This window comes from Lipotes vexillifer, unplaced genomic scaffold (genome assembly GCF_000442215.2).
Source record: "Lipotes vexillifer unplaced genomic scaffold, Lipotes_vexillifer_v1.1 scaffold134, whole genome shotgun sequence".
Classification (NCBI taxonomy): domain Eukaryota; kingdom Metazoa; phylum Chordata; class Mammalia; order Artiodactyla; family Lipotidae; genus Lipotes; species Lipotes vexillifer.
This window is the reverse complement of record NW_006787464.1, coordinates 1,707,935-1,728,562: the sequence shown is the minus strand read 5'-3', so window position 1 is coordinate 1,728,562 and position 20,628 is coordinate 1,707,935. Positions and strand designations below refer to the sequence as shown.

At 37.3% G+C, this 20,628-nt stretch overlaps 1 protein-coding gene across 1 annotated transcript in view; it reads right to left on the bottom strand.

Annotated features, from left to right (window-relative positions):
* PDE4B (phosphodiesterase 4B) overlaps positions 1-1,403 on the bottom strand; it is a 494,025-nt gene extending 492,622 nt beyond the window's left edge. Inside the window, 1 exon segment of the mRNA XM_007460087.1 lies at positions 1,362-1,403. Coding sequence (XP_007460149.1) covers positions 1,362-1,403 — 42 coding nt within the window.
* Between the last annotated feature and the right edge of the window lie 19,225 nt (positions 1,404-20,628).

Sequence of the window (20,628 nt, the reverse complement as noted above, 5' to 3'; positions counted from 1 at the left end):
GAACTTGGAGAAATACTCATAAACTGGGCATTTACTCAAAAGATACCAGTTTACATGATTAATTACCAAGTTCAAGTTCCTCCCAGCCCCTCCCCCATCTGTGAAACAGAAGTTTAACAAGATGAGCTATTACAGACAGCAAGGAAAATGACTTCTTTTTCCTTCCTCCCTCCCTTCCTTCCTTCTGCACATCTGATTAGTGGCATATAATTTTTGGCTCAATTACAAATAGAAGCTAAGTAAACGCTGGACAATTAAAAACACACTAATGGGGGACTGGTCAATTGAAAGCAAAAAAGATAATATCAGCTGACCAAGAGGCAAAGCTATTAAAAATGATGAGTCTACAGACTTCTTCAAATGACCCAGAGCAGAGCTTCTCAAATATAATGTACATATGTAGTCAGCCTGGGACTTACATATATTAAAAATGCACTTGGTACATAGTAGGTTCACAAAACTATTTGTAAAATGAGTAAATCAAAGAATATAATTAAATGTTGAAATCCTTAGGTTTCAAGGAAAGCTTTGGGAAGGAAATGCGGTTTCTTTTTAGCCTTAAATAATAAGTAGAATTTGTTTAGTGAAAATGGAAATTTACATATGTACATAATGTACATATGTAATCACCTTGGGAATAAATTCTGAACTTTAGGTCTGAGGGATGGTTCTGAAATTCTGCATTTCTAATAAATACACAGGTGACGCTAGTGCTGCTGGTCTGAGGCCCACACTTGAGCCAAGTCCTAGAGGATGGGTTTCAAACAGCTGTCAAAGACCCCACCATAGGAGATGACTCAAGGATCACCTGAACTTGGATAAAAGTGTGCAAGAAAGTCATCAAGAAATGCAAACAGGGGCTTCCCTGGTGGCGCAGTGGTTGAGAGTCCGCCTGCCGATGCAGGGGACACGGGTTCGTGCCCCGGTCCGGGAGGATCCCACATGCCGCGGAGCAGCTGGGCCCGTGACCCATGGCCACTGAGCCTGAGCGTCCGGAGCCTGTGCTCCGCAACGGGAGAGGCCACAACAGTGAGATGCCTGCGTAGTGGAAAAAAAAAAAAAAGAAAGAAAGAAATGCAAACAGGGTGAAAAGCAAAATTTCCACAGATTGGTGGTTTTGTAAATGAAAATCACAAAGCTCAAACTGAGCCCATTTCCAAGCTGCAGAGAGGGCAGTGTGCCTGCTGCCTAGCATGAAGAGTGCTGGGTCCAAGGGCTGGCAATGTCCAGGTCACAGAAGCACCTAGAGGCAGAGTGGTACTATTAGACAACCTTGCCTGCCCTTGGAACAGAATTATGGAGTGACTTCTTTATTGAGCAAAGAGTGGGTGGAATCGGCAACTCTGACTTTTGGAACTTACATCATCGGCCGTCACCGTCATCACACTCCTGCTTTTCTTCATTATAAAGGGGAACAGCAGCCCCTTTTAGGGTGTCTGTTATTCAGTGCAGCTTTGCTGACAATTTTTAAGACCTGCAGGGGAAAACAAGACACACAAAAAAAAGAACAGTTCGGTATCCTTAAATACAAATACGTAGCTTATTTGTATTCTCCACACTAACATCTGAATGTACACAATGCACATGTATAAGTAAATATCACAATTTACTAAGCCAATTAAATCTAACATGTAAGGAAAGAGGTTCACAAAATGCAAAAATCCAAGACATCAGTGCAAAGATATTTGAGAGGAGAGAAAAAGAATAGAGGATAACAATTAGGCTCCCAAATAATCAATGATCCTTAAGAATACAGAAATAATATGTATTAGTGAAGGGCTTTAAACGTACAAAGTACTTTCCCATATAATATTTCATTTGATCCCCATAACAATCTGTGAGATTATTTTCATCTATTTTTTCTAATGAGAGAACAGAGGATCAGAAAAATAATTGGTCCAAGGTAACACAGTTAAAACATGGCAGATTTAGAATTTAATGAATATGATCCATTGATACTATTGTCAAAGGAAAAGAAAGAAAACCAATACAAAAATATGCATGACCAAAAAAAAATCTTAATTTCAATGGTACCATCAGTTTAAACCTCTTACACGTATAAGTACATAGGCAAGTATTCATCACAGAGAATTTTAGCAACCAATAGTTAGAAAGAGCTAGTATTCCCTGGTTTAAATCACACAAACTTGGCCATTCTGAAGCAGAGACACTGCAGTTCATGACATTTGTTTTGTGTAGATCACTGGAAGCCACTTTAGCAACAAAGAACCTCAAAAACGTTACCAAAATTTAAGGAAGCACCCCACTTGTGCCAGCTCCAGAGGAAAAAGAGTCACTGGTTTATGAAAACTCAGGCTATTAAAACAGGCCCAAGTTTAAAGTTCAGACATACAATAGTCTAAAAGAGAATATGAAGAATTCTGAGTTTTCAGAATTGAACTGGAAAAGGTACAGTATAGAAACCATTGAATCCAAGAAGCGTTTGTCCACATGGCGGATTCTCAAGATCTTAACATCAAAAATGGCCTGCATCGATGCTGAGCTTAAGAAGCTTCTATGTTTTCTCACTCTGTACATTTAAAATTCTTAATACATGCCTGATTTGAAAAGTCTGCTTCTCGAACATGAAGATATATATAGATTAAGAACGTGATGCAATTGTAGCTATGTGACTAGGAATACTAAGTAGTGGCATTGTCCCATCACCCAGGAAACCAGGGTTGAATTTCTAACACATAATTTGATGACATTATGCAGGAGTTGGCAGTGAAACTGACAGAGTGGATAAGAGAGTAGGGGGAGGGAGAAACTTTGCCTTTATAAGTCTTCTAGGGAGAGAACCCCACAGGCCTTTCAGGTGTTCAATTCAATATGCCAAGGAAAAGAATTTCCTCAGCATACACCAAGGAATGATTACAATTACTGAACTCCTCTAACACTGACCAAAGAGGAATAGGCAGAATTTTAGAGCTTTTTACTCAAAGGCTGCTTGAAACTTAACAAAAGTCAACAAATAACAGACATTTTATCTGTTATGTTCAGTCTTGAGTGCCTCTATAAGGCCGAACCTGAAAAAAAATGTTTATACTCCTAAGCAAAGAAAAAGCAAGATTAAAAGATGTAAGTTTTAAATGCAGGATATGGGATTAGATATCCCCAATCAGTATAATTCTGTAAAAATATGAGCATAGAAAATTATTAAAGAAGCTGTGTAAAATTAAAACAGTGAACACTATATAAGAGTTATTGGAGGTTTTTCTTTCTTTTTCATATTTTCCAAATTTTTGTGATATATTCTTTTCTGAGCCAAAAATATGATCCATTTTGCTCGGCAGGAAATGCACTTAAAAATAGGATAAAACAACACAACTGGAGTAGAAATCTCTAGGCTGCCTTCAGCGGGGAGAAACAAGGATCAAGTCTCCCCAGCAGAAATGAAGAGTAGGACCTTAGCTATAGCTTCTTAGACATGAACAAGGCATTCTAGGATCCAGATGAAGCTCAATGCAAACCCAGCCCTCACAAATTTTAGGTCTAGTCTGGCAGGGAAGACATATATATTAAATGTGCACTTGGTACAGAGTAGGTTCTCAAATATGTTTGTACAATGAGTGAATCAAAGAATATAATTAAATGTTAAAATGCTTAGGTTTCAGGGAAGACTTTGGGAAGGAAATGACGTTTCTTTTTAGCCTTAAATAATAAGTAGAATTTGTTTAGTGGAGATAATAGAAAAGTATATGGTGTGCAAAAATATGGGAAAGAATTTAATGTACTAAGGGTGTGACACATGCAGGAAGATGCCATGCTAAGGAAATTTATGGCAGGCAGAAAGACATGTTCCAGGGTAACATCAGTAGATTTGGGGCATGCAACAGTATTTTTGTGAGGTCTTAGCCATGAAAATAAACTTATGTTTTAAAACACTTTGAGTGTGAGAGATGACTGGATAAACTCATGTGCCTCCAACTGGGAGCATGTCCTGGCTAGGAAAAAGCAATATCTCAAGTTACAAGGAAGTTTTCCAAATGTTCTACATTTAAAATATATTACTTTGGGCTTCCCTGGTGGCGCAGTGGTTGAGAGTCTGCCTGCCTATGCAGAGGACACGGGTTCGTGCCCCGGTCCGGGAAGATCCCACATGCCGCTGAGCAGCTAGGCCCGTGAGCCATGGCCGCTGAGCCTGCGCGTCTGGAGACTGTGCTCCGCAACGGGAGAGGCTACAACAGTGAGAGACCCGTGTACCACCAAAAAAAATAAAAATAAAATATATTACTTTTACATTCAGAAATAAAACCCAGCACCCATTATATATTGGGTTGGCCAAAAAGTTCGTTCGGGTTTTCTTTAAGATGGTATGAAACCCCGAACGAACTTTTTGGCCAATCCGATAAAACCAAATAAAAGAGAGGAGAGATTGTTTTCTAGATAGTTTACGTTTGCCCCTCAAGATCCACTCCACACCTTCTCCATCCTGGCTGTGCCCTAGGAGGCTGGTCCTCACAGACTGAGTCCATCGGCTCTCTAGCCCTCTGGCTCCTGGGAAGTGCAGCTGGAAGACAGGAGGCAAGAAAGGTTCCTCCCTGCTGGCTAGAGTGTAATAGTGGCGAAAGCCCTCTACTCTAGATCACAGCTCCTGCAGTCACCCCTCTCAAAGAAGATAGGTTTCCCTGGGTTCCATTAACTATGTCTCCACTTGACCCTTCAGACACAAGGCTGGTAGCAACTTTCCACTGTTGCTAGCCTCATGGTGCTGCATCATGCCTTTGTGGTTATCCTCAACCCTGTCCACACCTTTTGTAAATAATACCTACATTAAATTCTCTTTCACTCTCTGTGGGAGTGCAATCCGTTTCCTGCTGGGACCCTGACTGATAACAGATTTGCTCCAAAAAGTTTACAAAGCCAGAGGGCAATTTTAAAATATCCTCCCTCAGTACCTCTTACAGTGACTGACACAAGCAGGGTCTCAATAAATAACTGTTAGAGAATGAATAAGTAAAATTTAGTTGGAGTTCTAGAATGGTTTTATGGCTTTTAGAAAAGAAGGTCAGCAGGCATTATCTCAAATTGCTTTTGTGAGGCAGAAATAGTTTTATGTCATCACTCGTGGGTGGCAATGGTGATTCTGTTTTGGAATTCAGAGAAATGTTATAACATGTTTAATATTACATTGTTATATTATTGTATTATACTGTTGTTATATAATAGTATACAATATAATTTAACATTATAATATATTGTGTTATAATATTATGAAATAGAAGAATAGAGATTATATATGCCATGTTATTGCTGATTGCTAGTGTCAGTTGCCTTTCGTTTAGGCTAACATGGATGGAAAAATTATCTTGTACCAGTTTATAATATACATATAAGAGTTCAATTATGTCTCATTAGAACAGCCAACCAAATAAGGTGGGCACAATTATCACAACAGGTGAGGGAATCAAGTCTCGGAACAGTAATAAAATACGCACAAAGTCACACACTCTGCTGGTTCAGACTAGAACTTTATTTCTAAGGCCAAGTCTCTTAACCAATCACTATGCAGCTGATTGGGTCTTATTCACATCTTTTCAAGGTAGAAGTGAACGAAGTGATTTTTATTTATTTTTCTGATACTGGAATACAAGTTAAGTTGATCGGTTTTCTGGAATCATGCTCCCTAATCATGTAAGGACAAAAAGCAGTAATTTTTAAAAGATACTGACGTTTTTAAGCACCTAAAATTTAAGGCAAATGTAAACAAGAGAAGAAGTCAGGCTCTCTTGATTTGGGATTATTCTTCCATTAGCAAAATTTGCTTCTCAATACATAGAATGCCATTTGGTTCATTAAAACAAAGTGTTTCTAAGAATTTCAAAGCTATGAGTAAGTTATGAGTATGCTGACTATAAATTCCATTTCTGGCATATATGAATAGTTTTCCTGTGGTTTTATCTTTCACCACTTAAACTTATATTAAGTTTAAACTTATATTAAACTTATAAGTTTTTAAACTTAATATAAGTTTAAGTTTTTAAACTTTTCTAAGTTTTTAAACTTATATTCATCTTTCACAACATTCTTTTATTTTCTAAGACTACAGTATTCTTCATATAATTATGTATTTCCCTCTTTCTCCACAGAGATATAAAAGCTAAAATGAGGAAAAAGACCCTGACTGACTGCTATAGCTATAGTGTAAATTTCTCCTTCGGCAGGTTTCAGTTATCAGTACTAGTAATCCCTGATTGACAGAAAGTTCAATGAATAATGATAATCATTCTAAAATCCTACATTATGGATATAAACCATGATGAAATGACCAAACCCTGAAGAGATGAAAAAAATAAGGGTAATACTTTGAGTTTTTAGGAAAGTTGTTTTTTCCAGTTTAAAGATTGCCCTTTATTCTGAGATGATGTTCAAAAAAGTTTCATTTTGTTTTTGGTATAATTGATTTATTGAACATTCTGCACATGTTTTAAGTTTTCTCTAATAACTGTTTTCCATCTGCAATGTTAAATCTCTTTCCCCTTCCTTAACAGCAGCTCAAATTGAGTCCATAACTTATAACTGCTTTAAATCCCATCTCCTTCCCTTTTCTCTGCTCAGCGGCCAGGATCTGTGGGGCCACTTGGTGGCCGGTGTGTAGGACTTGGAATGGCCAGAAGGAATAGTCTACTCTTTTATTCCTCCTCCCTCCTCTTTTCTTTAGGTTCTAGCTGTTTCCACACTTCAGCAGAGTGGAAGAGTTAATGAAAAGGAAAGTCTTCTTATGTAACTGGGCATTTAATTGCAGTCCTCTGTTAAGTGTCATTGCTTCTCTGACAAAAAGAGACTGTATATTGATGCCCTCTCTAAGGCAGGTGTCCAAATGCTGGCTTTCTTCTTAGGGGTAAGTAGGAGCTTTCACTGGGAAAAATAAATAACTTTTCTCATCTCCTCAGCTCCCATCCCCACTGGTACACACTGAAACTCTTGTTGGTAAGGTTCCCTTGAGCAAGTCTATTCTTCTGATTAAAGTAATGACAAGATGGCTCAATCCACAATGTACTTATCCAGAATAAGCTCAAGCATCCTTGTTACCCCAAGTGGCGAAGGTTAAGCTTCTTTGCTGCCATCCCTTCTCTCTGCCCTGCTCTCTCTCTCCATTTCCCCTTTCCCTTGCTCAAGGGGACATAAAGAACCAATCAGAAATTCTTCTGCATAAATGATCGATGGAGAAATGAGACACTGTGTCAGTTTTTTTATCATTGTCTTTCAGACCAAAGCCAACCATTCAGTTACTCTGCTCTGTGACGCTGGGGTTGAGACACTGCAAACTGTATTTCACAAATTCTCTTCCCAGCTGGCTTCCTTTAAGTGCTGACAACAGGAATCGTGAGGAGGAAAGTGGAAGAGAGTTGGAGAGAAGGGACTCTCTTCCTTTTATCAGAAGCATAAACAACACTGGCCCTCCCTCCAGGCAGACCCAGAAACAGCCATAAAATACCCCATCAGATGTCTGCTCACTAGCTCCAGAGCCACCCCTTGGTGGTTCCAGCTCCTAAGGTGGTGACCCCTCCTTTCTACTGCTAGACTCTCATAATACTACCTTCCCTTTCTCCCTCAGCACTAGGAATGGTAGCTGCTTCACTAATCTTTGGGTTACCTGGCTGGCCTGTTTTCACTTTCATTATTCATATTTATGTAATCAATTTATTATATTGCATCCCTTTTGTTTCCCTAAAGTATATAGAATCTAACCTTCTTTTTACTGATAGCACCCCCAATCTCTAGAAGTGGTTCTTCATCTTCAGTAGGCCAACAATTCACCTCCCCAACACCTCTTCACATACCATCCTCCCCCTACCCAGAGTCAGTTTATATGAGGACTGGAAGGTTGCTGGGGTGATGACTGGTGTCAGAACCCATCTGGCTCCCTCTCAGAGGGAGCTGCCCGAGCACTTTTATATACAGCTCTCCTTGGAGAATGTGGGATATTTGGATGGCTCTTGGTCCTCCGTTTAGGGTTACAGCCCTCATTTTTTTAAACAGGAAAAGTCCTACTCATCATTCTTTCAGATGTGAAAATGTCCATTTTTGAGATGATGATAATGTAATGCGGCATGAGCATTTCTTTCTTCCGTTTCTTAATGGCCTCAATTGAGAAAATTAGACATCAGCAATTTCTATGTCATTCCTCTAGTTCTCTGGAAATTTCACTGATTCATAAAGTACAAATGTCTAAGAACCTCTTTACTAGACCAGTGGATATTAACCTTTTAAAATAAATAGCATAAAGTCTAATTCAAGAAGATAAGCGTTTTCTGTTAGGGGCTAAGATCTAATGTAGTATGACTGGAAGGAAGAAATGCTGGCCAAAGAGGAGTGTGACGTGCTATCCGCATTCACAGCCCCACAGCTGCCTAGCAGAGCTATCAACCTCCCTCTGGGTCTTGTAAAAGGGTTGTGGTATAATTTTCCACAAACTTTATGAATCTAATGAAATTCCAGGAAACTAGCATAAGTAAACACAAACCATAAAACCAACTCTCTAGACTCAGCAAATGGATAAACATGTCCAGAAGTCAATACAGAAAATATAAAGTCCTCCCTGGAGTTTACATCTACTGGTCTCATCACACTTTCAGAAACTCAGGGCTACTGTGCCCAGTTAGAGCTGATTTTGGATTTGACTGATGGGGAGATAAAAAGGAGAGACAAATGTGCTTCCTCCCAAAAACTCCTGTAATGGGATGCAAATAATGGAGAGCAAAGAACAAGTGATTAAAAAAAAAAAAAGTGTATGTAATACAAAAAGACATGTTTTATGTAAAATTTCTTAAGACTATAAGCACCCAACATTTAGATATGGCATTTCTGGGAGAGAAAAATGTTTGTTTAATTAGGCAATAAGCATCAAGGGCTTCTGAGATAAGAATTGAGAAGTATTAAAAATTAATATGAACTTAAACCATTAGCTTAGCCTGAGAGAATTATAAGTAACAAAGAAATAATGGCATTCTTTTAATAGTTGTCAGACTGCAAAGTAGCTAGGCTAAATTCTGCTCTGAGTAAAACATGTCTCCTAAACAACCACTTAAAACCAATTTCTACTATAAAATGTGTTCCTTGTAACTTACTAATAGAACACAAACTTGAAATCAATACACATGTTGACAAGAAAGAAATAATTCTTACCGTACAATTTGTTTGGATGAATGTCAATTCCTGACAACCACAGAACAGAGAGAAAGTGACAAACTATTCCCATGTTTCTACTAGTATAAATACTGTAATGCCTCAATGGGTTTATTAATGAGTTTCTCGCCAATAAAAACAGTCTAAATGGAAAATTTTTTAAGTGTTGAATTATTTTTCCTACTCTAAAAAAAGTAACTGGTACACTGATTAATTTTTTATAGTTTAAAGTGCCATAAGACATTATATAAACTGCTTTGTTTTTTCAGCCTCTTAACTAAGAGGGAAAGAACAAAGAAGCCCTATATTCAAATGACATATTCAAGCCGTATATTCAGATCAATGAACAATTTGATATTGTGAGCTCTCTCAACATCTGAGGGTTTCCATCTCAGAGTTATCATTGTACCAAAGTGATGATGTGATCAGGAAGATTTAGGAAGCATGAGGAATTTTTACTACCTCCTGAAGTGAACCATAGAAGGTCTACAAACAAATATAAAGGGCCAGTATGGATGAAGGATCTTCAGTTCCCTTAAGTATTTGTGGGGTATGTGCTCAGGCTCAAATTGAAAAATTTTAATTCCACCTTCATATCTACTTAGTAACTTTCACAAACCTATTACAGCTGCTCTAAGACCCCAATTAATGTTACCAAATTTCAATGATAGTATAACAAATTAAATTGCATCTATGATCCAAAATTCCCATTTCCACCCAAAATAAATAATGACACTTCTTTTCCTTCAGTTTCCCAAGAGAAGCAACAAAAACCATTGAGAACCCAGTGTGTGACAGAGACTTGCTAGATGCTGTGAGTAATACAAGATGAATATGACATAATCCTCAACCTTAAAATGTCCACTGCCTAGTCTTCAGAGAGATGAATCAACAGTTTTTCATTCTGCAATACTTATGCCTCCTTGGCACGCATCAGGTTCACAGAGCAGAGTGATTAAGTGCTGTAACAGGAACAACAATGGGTTCATTAGGCGAACAAATTAGTGAAGGCCACCTCTATGGGTAAAAATCATCAAGGAAAGCTTCATAGAAGAGGTTCCAGTCCTTTTACAGGTACTGTAACTAAGGGACAAAGAAAGAAGCCCTCTGCTCCTCCTCTATCTATTCAGAATGATCTTTTGAAAATGCAAAGTTCCTTATATACTTCCCTGCTGTACATCCCTCATGGCTTCCCGTTACATTTAGGATAAGCCAAAACCCTTCATGTGACATACCAGTCCCTACAGATTCGGTCCCAGCTTGCCTTTTCAGCCTCAACTTCCTATGTTGGCTTCTACTCGCTTCCCCACCTTACCCCACATCACTGTCCCCTTTAACTCATTTATCTTTAACCAAACTGCATTTAGGGTTTGCCCAACATGCCTTCCTTGCCACAGGACTGTTCCTGCGCTGTAATAATCTCTCCATTTTGCCTGGTGAACTCATTCCTCAGCCTTCAGCTTACGGGTCATTTCTTCAAAAAATACTTTACTGACTTCCCCTACCTGTCACGGGGCCTTATCACATCATTACTTTTTTCTTATTCATACTATTCATCATAATTATATATTTATTTGTAAGAATGCGTAATTTTGCATTGTAGTTTGCAGAACGTATGGAGCCTATGAAAAGCTACTCCTTTATGTAATCTCATACAAATTTACATCAAATTGAAAAACCTGGACTATGAAACAACTGTAGATCTAAAACAGCTAAAATGGCATAATAATTTGCCTCTGCTTTCTCCTATGCTTGAGCAAGAATTCACAAGTATTTTCTTCTTCTAAATTAGGTCTCTGCTTCAATACCTAAAATAATTTTAAGTTCATGCAGAAGACTCTTAATGTTCATTCACAAGTGCTATGTCTTTAGGCTTTTTAAAATTGTCCACCAGTATAATGCTTTTCAAATATGTTTCATGGAACATGTGGGAGAATAGATAAGATTTTGGTCAAAGTCTTCTTAGGCTCAAAAACCCCACATGCTCATCATCAGTGTTAAAAGTCTTCTTTTCTTGGGAAGAGGACTGAAATAACAAACTTCATTATTATTTTAAGCAAGCAAGCACACACAATTTCAGTGTGCTCCTTTCTCAGAAATATAAATACTACATCATTACAGATTTCCTAGGAGAAAGATGCAAAAAATGTGAGGAACCTTCTGAGGACCTCAAATGAATTAATGGTGTGCCATTTACTGGCTTAACTGAATTAATGGGATATTAATTCTGGCAATGACTACCACCTATTTAGAAGCAGACACCCAGTTTTGGGCCAAACAGTCTGTCCCAGCCCTACTAAAAGTCTGGGGGTCCAGATTGAGGTGAACATATGAAAAAAAGAGGAAATTTCTCAAAAACAGAAGGCTGAAACTAATATGGCAATACCAGAATGTTGTATAACATTATTTTGATAGAATATAAAGGAATATATGGAAATATTTTTATTGGTCTTTAAATATCTTCATATTCAGAAACTATAATTTCTGTGTTTATTTTTAAAGGTGCAAAATTAGACCTCACCCTAAGAATGGACTCACTCATGAATTTGACAAGTACCTAATATATCTGATATATAAGCGATGAGTGAACAGACTGAGCAGGTATTAGAAGACAAAGATGCTTGGCAGCCACAAAATCTCAATTTTTACCTATTTTATATTCTGGGGCTCTATGGAAGATTTTATTTGACAAGAAGTTCTGCCAGTTAGAAAAGTTTGAAAACCAGAACTGCCTATAACACCCCTCCCCCATTAGTTCCTTAGAGCAGTGTTTTTCAAAGTTTATTTATTCAAGTGCCATCTCTGTAACATTTGCCATATGGGATTCCCTCATTTTACAGATGAAATATAGACCCTATAAAAGCTGATTTGTCATTCACCTAATGACGGCACAAGGAGGACAAAAATTCCAGTAACCTGGATTTGGTTCTCCTTCAGTGCTTACATTTGCTACCTCTAAATTAAAGGGTTTTGTCTGTTTTTGTTTGTTTTTGTTTTAGCAAAACTTTATACATTAAAGAGCATGCTAAAGCACACACACAAGAGACTTCAGCACAAAGCAATTCATTTATGAATTCATATATGCATGTACTCGGGTACTCTTTTATTCATTCATTTATCTGAAAATCATTCACTGAGTACTACTGAGGGCCATGTACTGTATAGGCCCTGAAAATACATAGATGAAAAGGCATGAGCTCTGTCTTCAAGGACTGTACAGTCTAAGTAGAGTAGCAGAGTGGAAATGGACAATTGATGTAACTATAGGGGTGGCAACAGCATACAGGAAGGTTATATAAGACTGCCTAGGAGGACCAGGAAAGGAATCACAAAGATACATCTGAACCATGCTCTTGTAGGATAAGTAAAATTTTATCAGGAAGGTGAAGGAGAGCAGTTCATTCAAAACAAAACAAGACATCCTCTCACTGATCTTTAGCTACCAGTAAGAGCCCAAATTAGTGACTATGGAATCTTTATTAAGTCATTTGATTCTTCTAATCCTGTACGTCTACTGGTGAAAAACAATTTGCTGCGTCTATTTTTGATATGGCTGCAATCATATAATAAATATTAAATGTGGTTAAAATGTTGCATGCTTTAGAATGACAGAAGCAGTAAGATTTCCGGTTTTAGTTATAGGCATTTGTAGATTCTCCAATATAAACTACATTCAATGCAAGCCAGCAGTTGTATAAAGGAAAGCTCTCTGAAACTGGATTCAGACAATTCTAGGTTGAGATTCCAACTCTATCAAGTACTAACTGTGGGATGTTAGCAATTTGAGTGACCTCTCTGAGACTGTGTTCTTCCTTGTAAAAACAGGCGGAATGCCTCCTATCTCACAGGGTTATTTTGAGGATTAAATGAAATAGTAAGCAATGCCTAGCAGGGTCTTGCATGTAATAGGTCCTCATTAAGTGGTTTGTTGAATCACAATCCCATCAAAACATTTCAGTTAAGTCTTATCTCTTGACACCTCACCACAAAGATGCCCTCTTTCAACTTCTTTCCTTTTAAAAAACACAACTGAAATAACACGACCTTATATAACTGTGCTTTAGAGTTATTTATGCCTGAATTTTATTATCAAGAGAATGTAACAACTGCTTCACAGGGGAAAGACAGTCTCCAGGGATCTGAGCAGAGTCAAGATGAATCTGACAAGGTAAATACTACAAACATTACAAAAGGGCAAATCATAAGATGAGGAAATAATATAGTGTCTGAAATGGCATTAATCCCAAGTCCTTTAAACTATAGTCCATTCATAGATGATTGTGGGAAATAACAATACTGAAAAATTATTACACAACCATGAATGTAATATAGAACACTATTCCTCAGTATTTAATGCATAAGAAGCGGTACCTATTTCTCTCTTCTATCATAAAGCTAAATAACATCATCTGGGTCACAAATCGCACTACTAGGTATATACCCTGAGGAAACCAGAATTCAGAAAGAGTCATGTACCAAAATGTTCATTGCAGCTCTATTTACAATAGCCCGGAGATGGAAACAACCTAAGTGCCCGCCGTCGGATGAATGGATAAAGAAGATGTGGCACATATATACAATGGAATATTACTCAGCCATAAAAAGAAACGAAATTGAGCTATTTGTAATGAGGTGGATAGATCTAGAGTCTGTCATACGGAGTGAAGTAAGTCAGAAAGAGAAGGACAAATACCGTATGCTAACACATATATATGGAATTTAAGAAAAAAAAATGTTATGAAGAACCTAGGGGTAAAACAGGAATAAAGACAGAGACCTACTGGAGAACAGACTTGAGGATATGGGGAGGGGGAAGGGTGAGGTGTGTTAGGGCGAGAGAGAGACATGGACATATATATACTAACAAACGTAAGGTAGATAGCCAGTGGGAAGCAGCCGCATGGCACAGGGAAACCGGCTCGGTTCTTTGTGGCTGTCTGGAGGGGTGGGATAGGGAGGGTGGGAGGGAGGGAGACAAAGAGGGAAGAGATATGGGAACATATATATATGTATAACTGACTCACTCTGTTATAAAGCAGAAACTAACACACCATTGTAAGGCAATTATACCCCAATAAAGATGTTAAAAAAAAAAAAAAAAAGTCTTTTGGCCTTCCCTCTGTTTTACAGGTTTTGTGTGTGTGTGTGTGTGTGTGTGTGTGTGTGTGTGTGTGTGTGTGTGTATGATGAAAATACAGATCAAATTTTTGTAAAAATATGAACTTCAAACACAGAATGACAGAATGCAAAGGTTACACACGTCTTCCTTCTTAGGGAATTATAGATAATTTGAGATAGTATTGTTATTTTCTTTTTTATCTTTGCCAAGATGATAATAAAACAACTACCATTATCATTCATTAATCATGTTAAATCTAGGACTATATTAAGTAATACTGAATAGGAGAAAATTACCTTCAAAGTCTACAATTTCTGTCTGTGAGTTCTCCTGTTTCATTATCAAGTAGCCATGTTTTTAAGTGCCAGACAGGAAATGAGGCAATGGTCTCAAGCCTAAATCTTATGAGATCTTTATTCATTTACTTAAAGAAAATAAATAGCATAGGTCTACTATTTGACAGGCACTGCTACCAGCAGAAAATCCCCAGTTTGCCTGCCAAAGAGTTCACAGTCTAGGACACTGCAGTGCTGAATGGCAATAATGAGTATTATTATTCATTATGTAGAGAAGAAACACATGAAAAGGATTGATTCATGTAAATAAGAGTATTATAGATTTATAGGAGCATGGTTTTGAAGGATGAGTGGATTTCCTCAGAGCAAAAGAGCTGGAAGAATAATCCAACTGGAAGACAACATCACGGAGATGTTCAACATTATGGTATGTTTGGTGAAGTATATCCAGTTTGTATGGCTCTGAAGAATAGGATCTGAAGGATGAAAAGCAATAGAAAACACAACTTAAGAAATGTGGAAGAGACAGAACATGTTAATCTTTAAAGTAATGCTAAATGCTAAGACTTTAAATGGAGGTGGGAAATGTTTTGAAAGAATGTAAATAGGGGATTGAAATGTTCAGCTCTGCACTCTAGAAAATGTATTCTTATGGCAAGACGAAAGTAGGCTGAAGAGTAGAATTTTGAAAGAAGAATAGTACGAAGACTGATAACAAGGCATCAATGGTGACAGAAACGAAGGAGCTTTAAGGAGGAGGCACAATGGACATGGTCTTATGACACAGAAAGGTCAAGCAAGATAAGAACTGAGAAGTAATTACTAAACAGAGAAAGTAGTTGGTCATTAGCCAGCTTTGAAAAGAAGAGGCTTCAAAAAGTGAGAGGGATAGAAGCTTGATTTGAGTGTCTAAAGGATGAGATTAACATCTTTGGAAGCCCTGAGCACTGAAAAGATTAGAGTGTCTCCGCATGTGGGATTCAAAATAAAAACAACACTGAAGAGCCAATTTCCGTTAGCTGAGAAGAAAAAAAGTCTAAAATAAATCAGGCATACACTCAGCCCTATGACAAAAGGAGGATTTCTTTATTCCTAGAACAAAGTACTGACTCCACCCTCATACAAACCTCCAACAAATGACTGGCCAAGAAGAACTCATTTTACTCAAAGATAAATGAGAATCAAAAAGGAAAGAACACAGATCTATGCAAGCAAATGAATGAATGAAGGAGCAAACCAATGAATGAATAAAAGAATAAAGAGGTAAGTAAATGAAAGAATACCACTAGAAAAATACTATCATGAGACTAAATAAAAATTTTAATTAAGCACATTGCTATTAAATTGTGTCTGTGTGTATGTGCGTGTAAAGAAAGAGCATGTGCTTGAAAGAGAGCAAGAGAGAGAGAGATCACTTCTATAAAATAAGATCACACAGAAGAGATGCAACAATTGAGAGAAGTGTCTAATACATGGTAGAAGACATTCCATAAATATCTGTCAAGTGAACGACCTTTAAAACAACAAAAGAAGATAAACATGAATACATGAATTGGCAAAGTTTAATGAAGAAGTGAAGTACATAATAAAATCAACATAAAAATAAAGGCCAAATTGGAAGCAGCAAAAAGCTGAACTGGTGATGTTAGAAACCTATTAGGTAACAGACTCACTTAAGTAGGCTAAGTAAATTGGAAATAAGCAAAGAGTTTAAAGGAATTAGAGAAATAAAGAAAAGAAGAAACACATAATTAGCATCTCTGAAAAAGGAACCCCCAAAAAAGGAGGCATTAATATGAGACAAATATCTAAAGGTATAATTTAAGACAATTTTTTAGAAATAAAAGAACATTGAAGAAGCATGAATAGATATACAGTATGGTCCAGGAAAAAGTGACCAATAACAATCATATCTTAATAAAGTTAATAGATTCAAAAATGAAAAAAGAATTGAGTAAAAAAATGTAGATTCTAGTAAAAAAATTAACCCACTAATAAAATTTCTAAAAATAAACATTTTTATCACTGTATCATATAAGCAATCATACAGGCTGTTCTCTTGTGTCTAGTTTCTTCTGTTCAACTTAATGTCACTGAGTTCCATCTGTTTTGCCACATCTGCCAGCAGTTCATTCTTTTTTTTTAATGTATATTGCTGAGAAGTACTCCACTTTATAAATATATCAAAATTTGTTTATCTTTTCTCCTACTGATAGACAATTGAGTTGTCTATCAGTAGGAGTATTATGAATATAACACACCTACTGACAGGAGTATTTGGGAGTATTATGGGAGTATTATGAATATAATGGGAGTATATTATGAATATAACTGCTAAAAATGTTTTGTACAGGTTTTTGTTTGTTCACATATATTTATTTCTCTCAGGAATTACCTAAGTGTGAAATTTCTGAATATAATCATAGAATATGCTTAAATTTTAAAAAAAACTACTAAGCAGTTTTCCACCATGATTTTAATATTTCACATGACAACCAGCAATATATGAGGATTCCAGTAGCTGCAAATTCTCACCAGCATTTGTAAGTATCAGTTATTGGGGATTTTTGGTTTTTTGTTTTTGTACTTTAGACATTTTACAAGGTTTGAGGTGGTATCAAATTGTGGTTTTAACTTGTATTTCCCTGATAATTAGTAATGCTGAGAACTTTGTCATGTGCTATTGTCCTTTGGCAAATCATCTTTTATGAAGAGTCTGATGAAATACATTGACTATTTTAACTGAGTTATTTGTGTTTTCATTATTAATTTTCATAGGCGTTCCTTATATATTGATACAAGTCCTTTACTAGATATATCTCCTCCAGTTTGTGGCTTGCCTATTCAGTTTAATAAAAGTGTTTTTTTAGTGAGAAGTCTTTAATATTAGTGAGCTCAAATTATACATTGTTTTCTTTTACATTTAGTGTATTTTATATTCCTAAGATCTTTGCTATCCAAAGGCACAAAGAGCTTTTTCTATTTGTTCTTCTAGAAGTTTTATAATCTTACTCTTTATGTTAAATACTATGGCCCATATGAAATTAATGTCTGTATGAGGTAGGAGACAGGACCAATGGTCATGTTGTTCCAAGATTTATCCAATTGTTAAAGTGCCGTTTTAAGAATCAACATACCTGAAGTAAAAATAACCTGTTAAAATTCACTAACTTTAAGTTAACTAACGTACAAAGTTCTATAACATCAACACAATCAAGATATAGAATATTTCCCTCATCCCAAAGAGTTTTCTCTTGCCCATTTGCAATAAATCCCTTCTCCTACAACTAGCTCCTGGCACCCACCAATATATATTTTTGTCTCTGTAAGTTTGCCTTTTCTAGAATTTAATATGAATAAAATAATACAGCATGTAATCTTTCATGTGTAGCTTCTTTCACTCAGCATAATGCTTTTGAGATTAATCCATGTTGTCACGTGTATCAATAGTTTTATTGTTACTGCTGAATAAATGTCTATGATATGGATATACCACAATTTGTTTATCCATTAACCAGTTGATAGACATTTGAGTTGTTTTCGGGTTTGGGTTACCATGAAAAAAGCTGCAGTAAACATTCAAATATAATAAAACATTTGTTAAAAAATATGTATGGGGCTTCCCTGGTGGCGCAGTGGTTGAGAGTCCGCCTGCCAATGCAGGGGACACAGGTTCGTGCCCTGGTCTGTCAAGATCCCACATGCCGCGGAGCGGCTGGGCCCGTGAGCCATGGCCGCTGAGCCTGCGTGTCCGGAGCCTGTGCTCAGCAACGGGAGAGGCCACAACAGTGAGAGGCCCGCATACCGCAAAAAAAAAAAAAAATATATATATATATATATATATATATACGTATGTTTTCATTTATTTTGGGTAAATACCTAGGACTAGGATATTTGAGTCATTTGGTAAGTGTGTATTTAACTTGGTTAAAAAACTACCAAGCTGTTTACCAATGTCTAAACTATTTTGCATTCTACTTAGCAGTGTATCAGAGTTCCAAACACTCTGCATACTTGCCAAAACTTGCTATTATCAGCATTTTTTTGTTTTCTTATTTTAGCTATCCTAATAGGAGTGTAATGGTATCTTATCATGTTTATCATTTCCCTAGTTACTAATAATGTTGAGCATCTTTTCATTCATACATCTTCTCTTACGAATTATGTGCTCAAATCTTTTGTCTATAATTTTAACTGGTTGTTTTTCTCTTTACTGATTTGTAGGAGTTATTCATATATTCTAAAAACAAATTTTATACCAGACATATATTTTGCAAATATTTCCTCCATAGCTAAGGCATGTAGCTCTATTTTCTGGATAGTGTCTTTTATAAAGCAATATTTTTTAAGTTTTATGTTTTCCAATTTATTTATTTATTTTATATTGTGTGCTTTTTTGTGTGTTATAAGAAATCTTTGTTTAACCCATGGTCACATAGATTATCATACATTTTCTACTAGGAATTGTATATATATTTAACTTCCAGTGTAAGTCTAAATTCCAATTTGAGTTTTTAAAATATATGGCATGAGTTATGATCCAGATTATTCTTCCCCATATGCATGTTAAAACATCCAGCACTAATAGTTGAAAATACTATCATTTCCCTCATTGAATTATTTAGGTGCTGTACTCTAAAAATTACTTAATCATATACACATGGATTCCACTATGTTCCACTGGTCTTTAGTGTCTATCCCTACATCACACTGTCTTCAAATCAGTTAGTATAATTCCTCTTACTCTATTTTCCTTTTTAAAAATTGTTTAGCTATCGAAAGACCTTTATATTTCAATGTAAATTTAAGTAATATTTTAAAAGCTTACTATAGCTTTATTTCTAAGTGAAGTTAGAGTGGAAGATAGCCATGAACACCTAAAAGATCCAAATATTGGTGAGAAAATGGCACAGAAAGAATATTCCTCCCAAAGAATGACTCTGGAGGCCAGGTGGGCTTGCATTCATGAGTCCCATGGGACTGTAACAATGGGAGAGAGAGTTCTTAGCAGACTACAGCCCCAGGGCGCTGAACAGACAGCAGACTAAAACACACCCCCAGTCTTTCTGAGAAAGAGGCCTATTTGCTTGTCCAGGAGCTTTAGCCTGAGGGGCAGGCCTCCCTGGTCTGGCACACTTCCAGAGGCTTCCAGATGTGTTCTCAAGGAACAGAGGCTGGTGGATTCAATCTTTGCACTTTCTCTACCTCACTCCAGCTCCCTCGTATCTCCCAAAGAAATTTATACCTTTGTCTGACATCCTGATTTTTGTAGCTGCTTCCAGGGGTCACCTCTATATCGCTTTGCTCTGGTGCCCAGCAGGGCTTATGGTCACAGGTCCCATAAGACTGCAACCAACAGAGAAAGAGTTCTTAAATAGCCACCATCATCAGGGCTCAGCAAGAAGCAACAGTCACAGGAGCTCAGTTTTTCTGTGAAGGAGGCCTATTAGCTAATCACCATAGCTGCAGCCCAAGGGGCAAGCCTCTAATTAAATACACATATAAAGGCTGACTGTAAACCTTTCCAGAGACCTCAGAAGGTGGGCGCTACCTTTGTACTCTCCCTCTGCTGCACTCCAAAGTGCCAGCATCTCTTGGAGGGAAGCTCTTTCACATCTTGTGCCTCAGTATTTATATCTGGTGCCCCAGTTTTTGCAGCTGCTGCCCATGGGATGCCCCTTGAATGCCTGGCTCTTGTGTCCAGGGATTCCTGGGTCCCATGGGACTATAACAATAGAAAAGACAGTCCTTGGCAGGCTATCACCCCCAGGCACAAAACTGACAGCAGACTGAAACACACCTCCAGTCTTTTTGTGAAAGAGGCCTATTTGCTTGTTCTGGAGCTTCAGCCTGAGGGACAGGATTCAGGTTTGGCACACATCTAGAGGTCTGCGAAGGGGCTCTCAGGAAACATAGTCTGGGGATGTCATCCTTCTGCTCTCCCTCTGCCTCACTACAGTGCACTGGTATCTCCCAGAAATAAACTTATACATTCATCTGGAGCCCCAACTTTTATGACTCTTGTCCAGGGGACAACTCCAGATGACCTGCCTGGTTGGCCATCAGGGCTTATGCTTATGG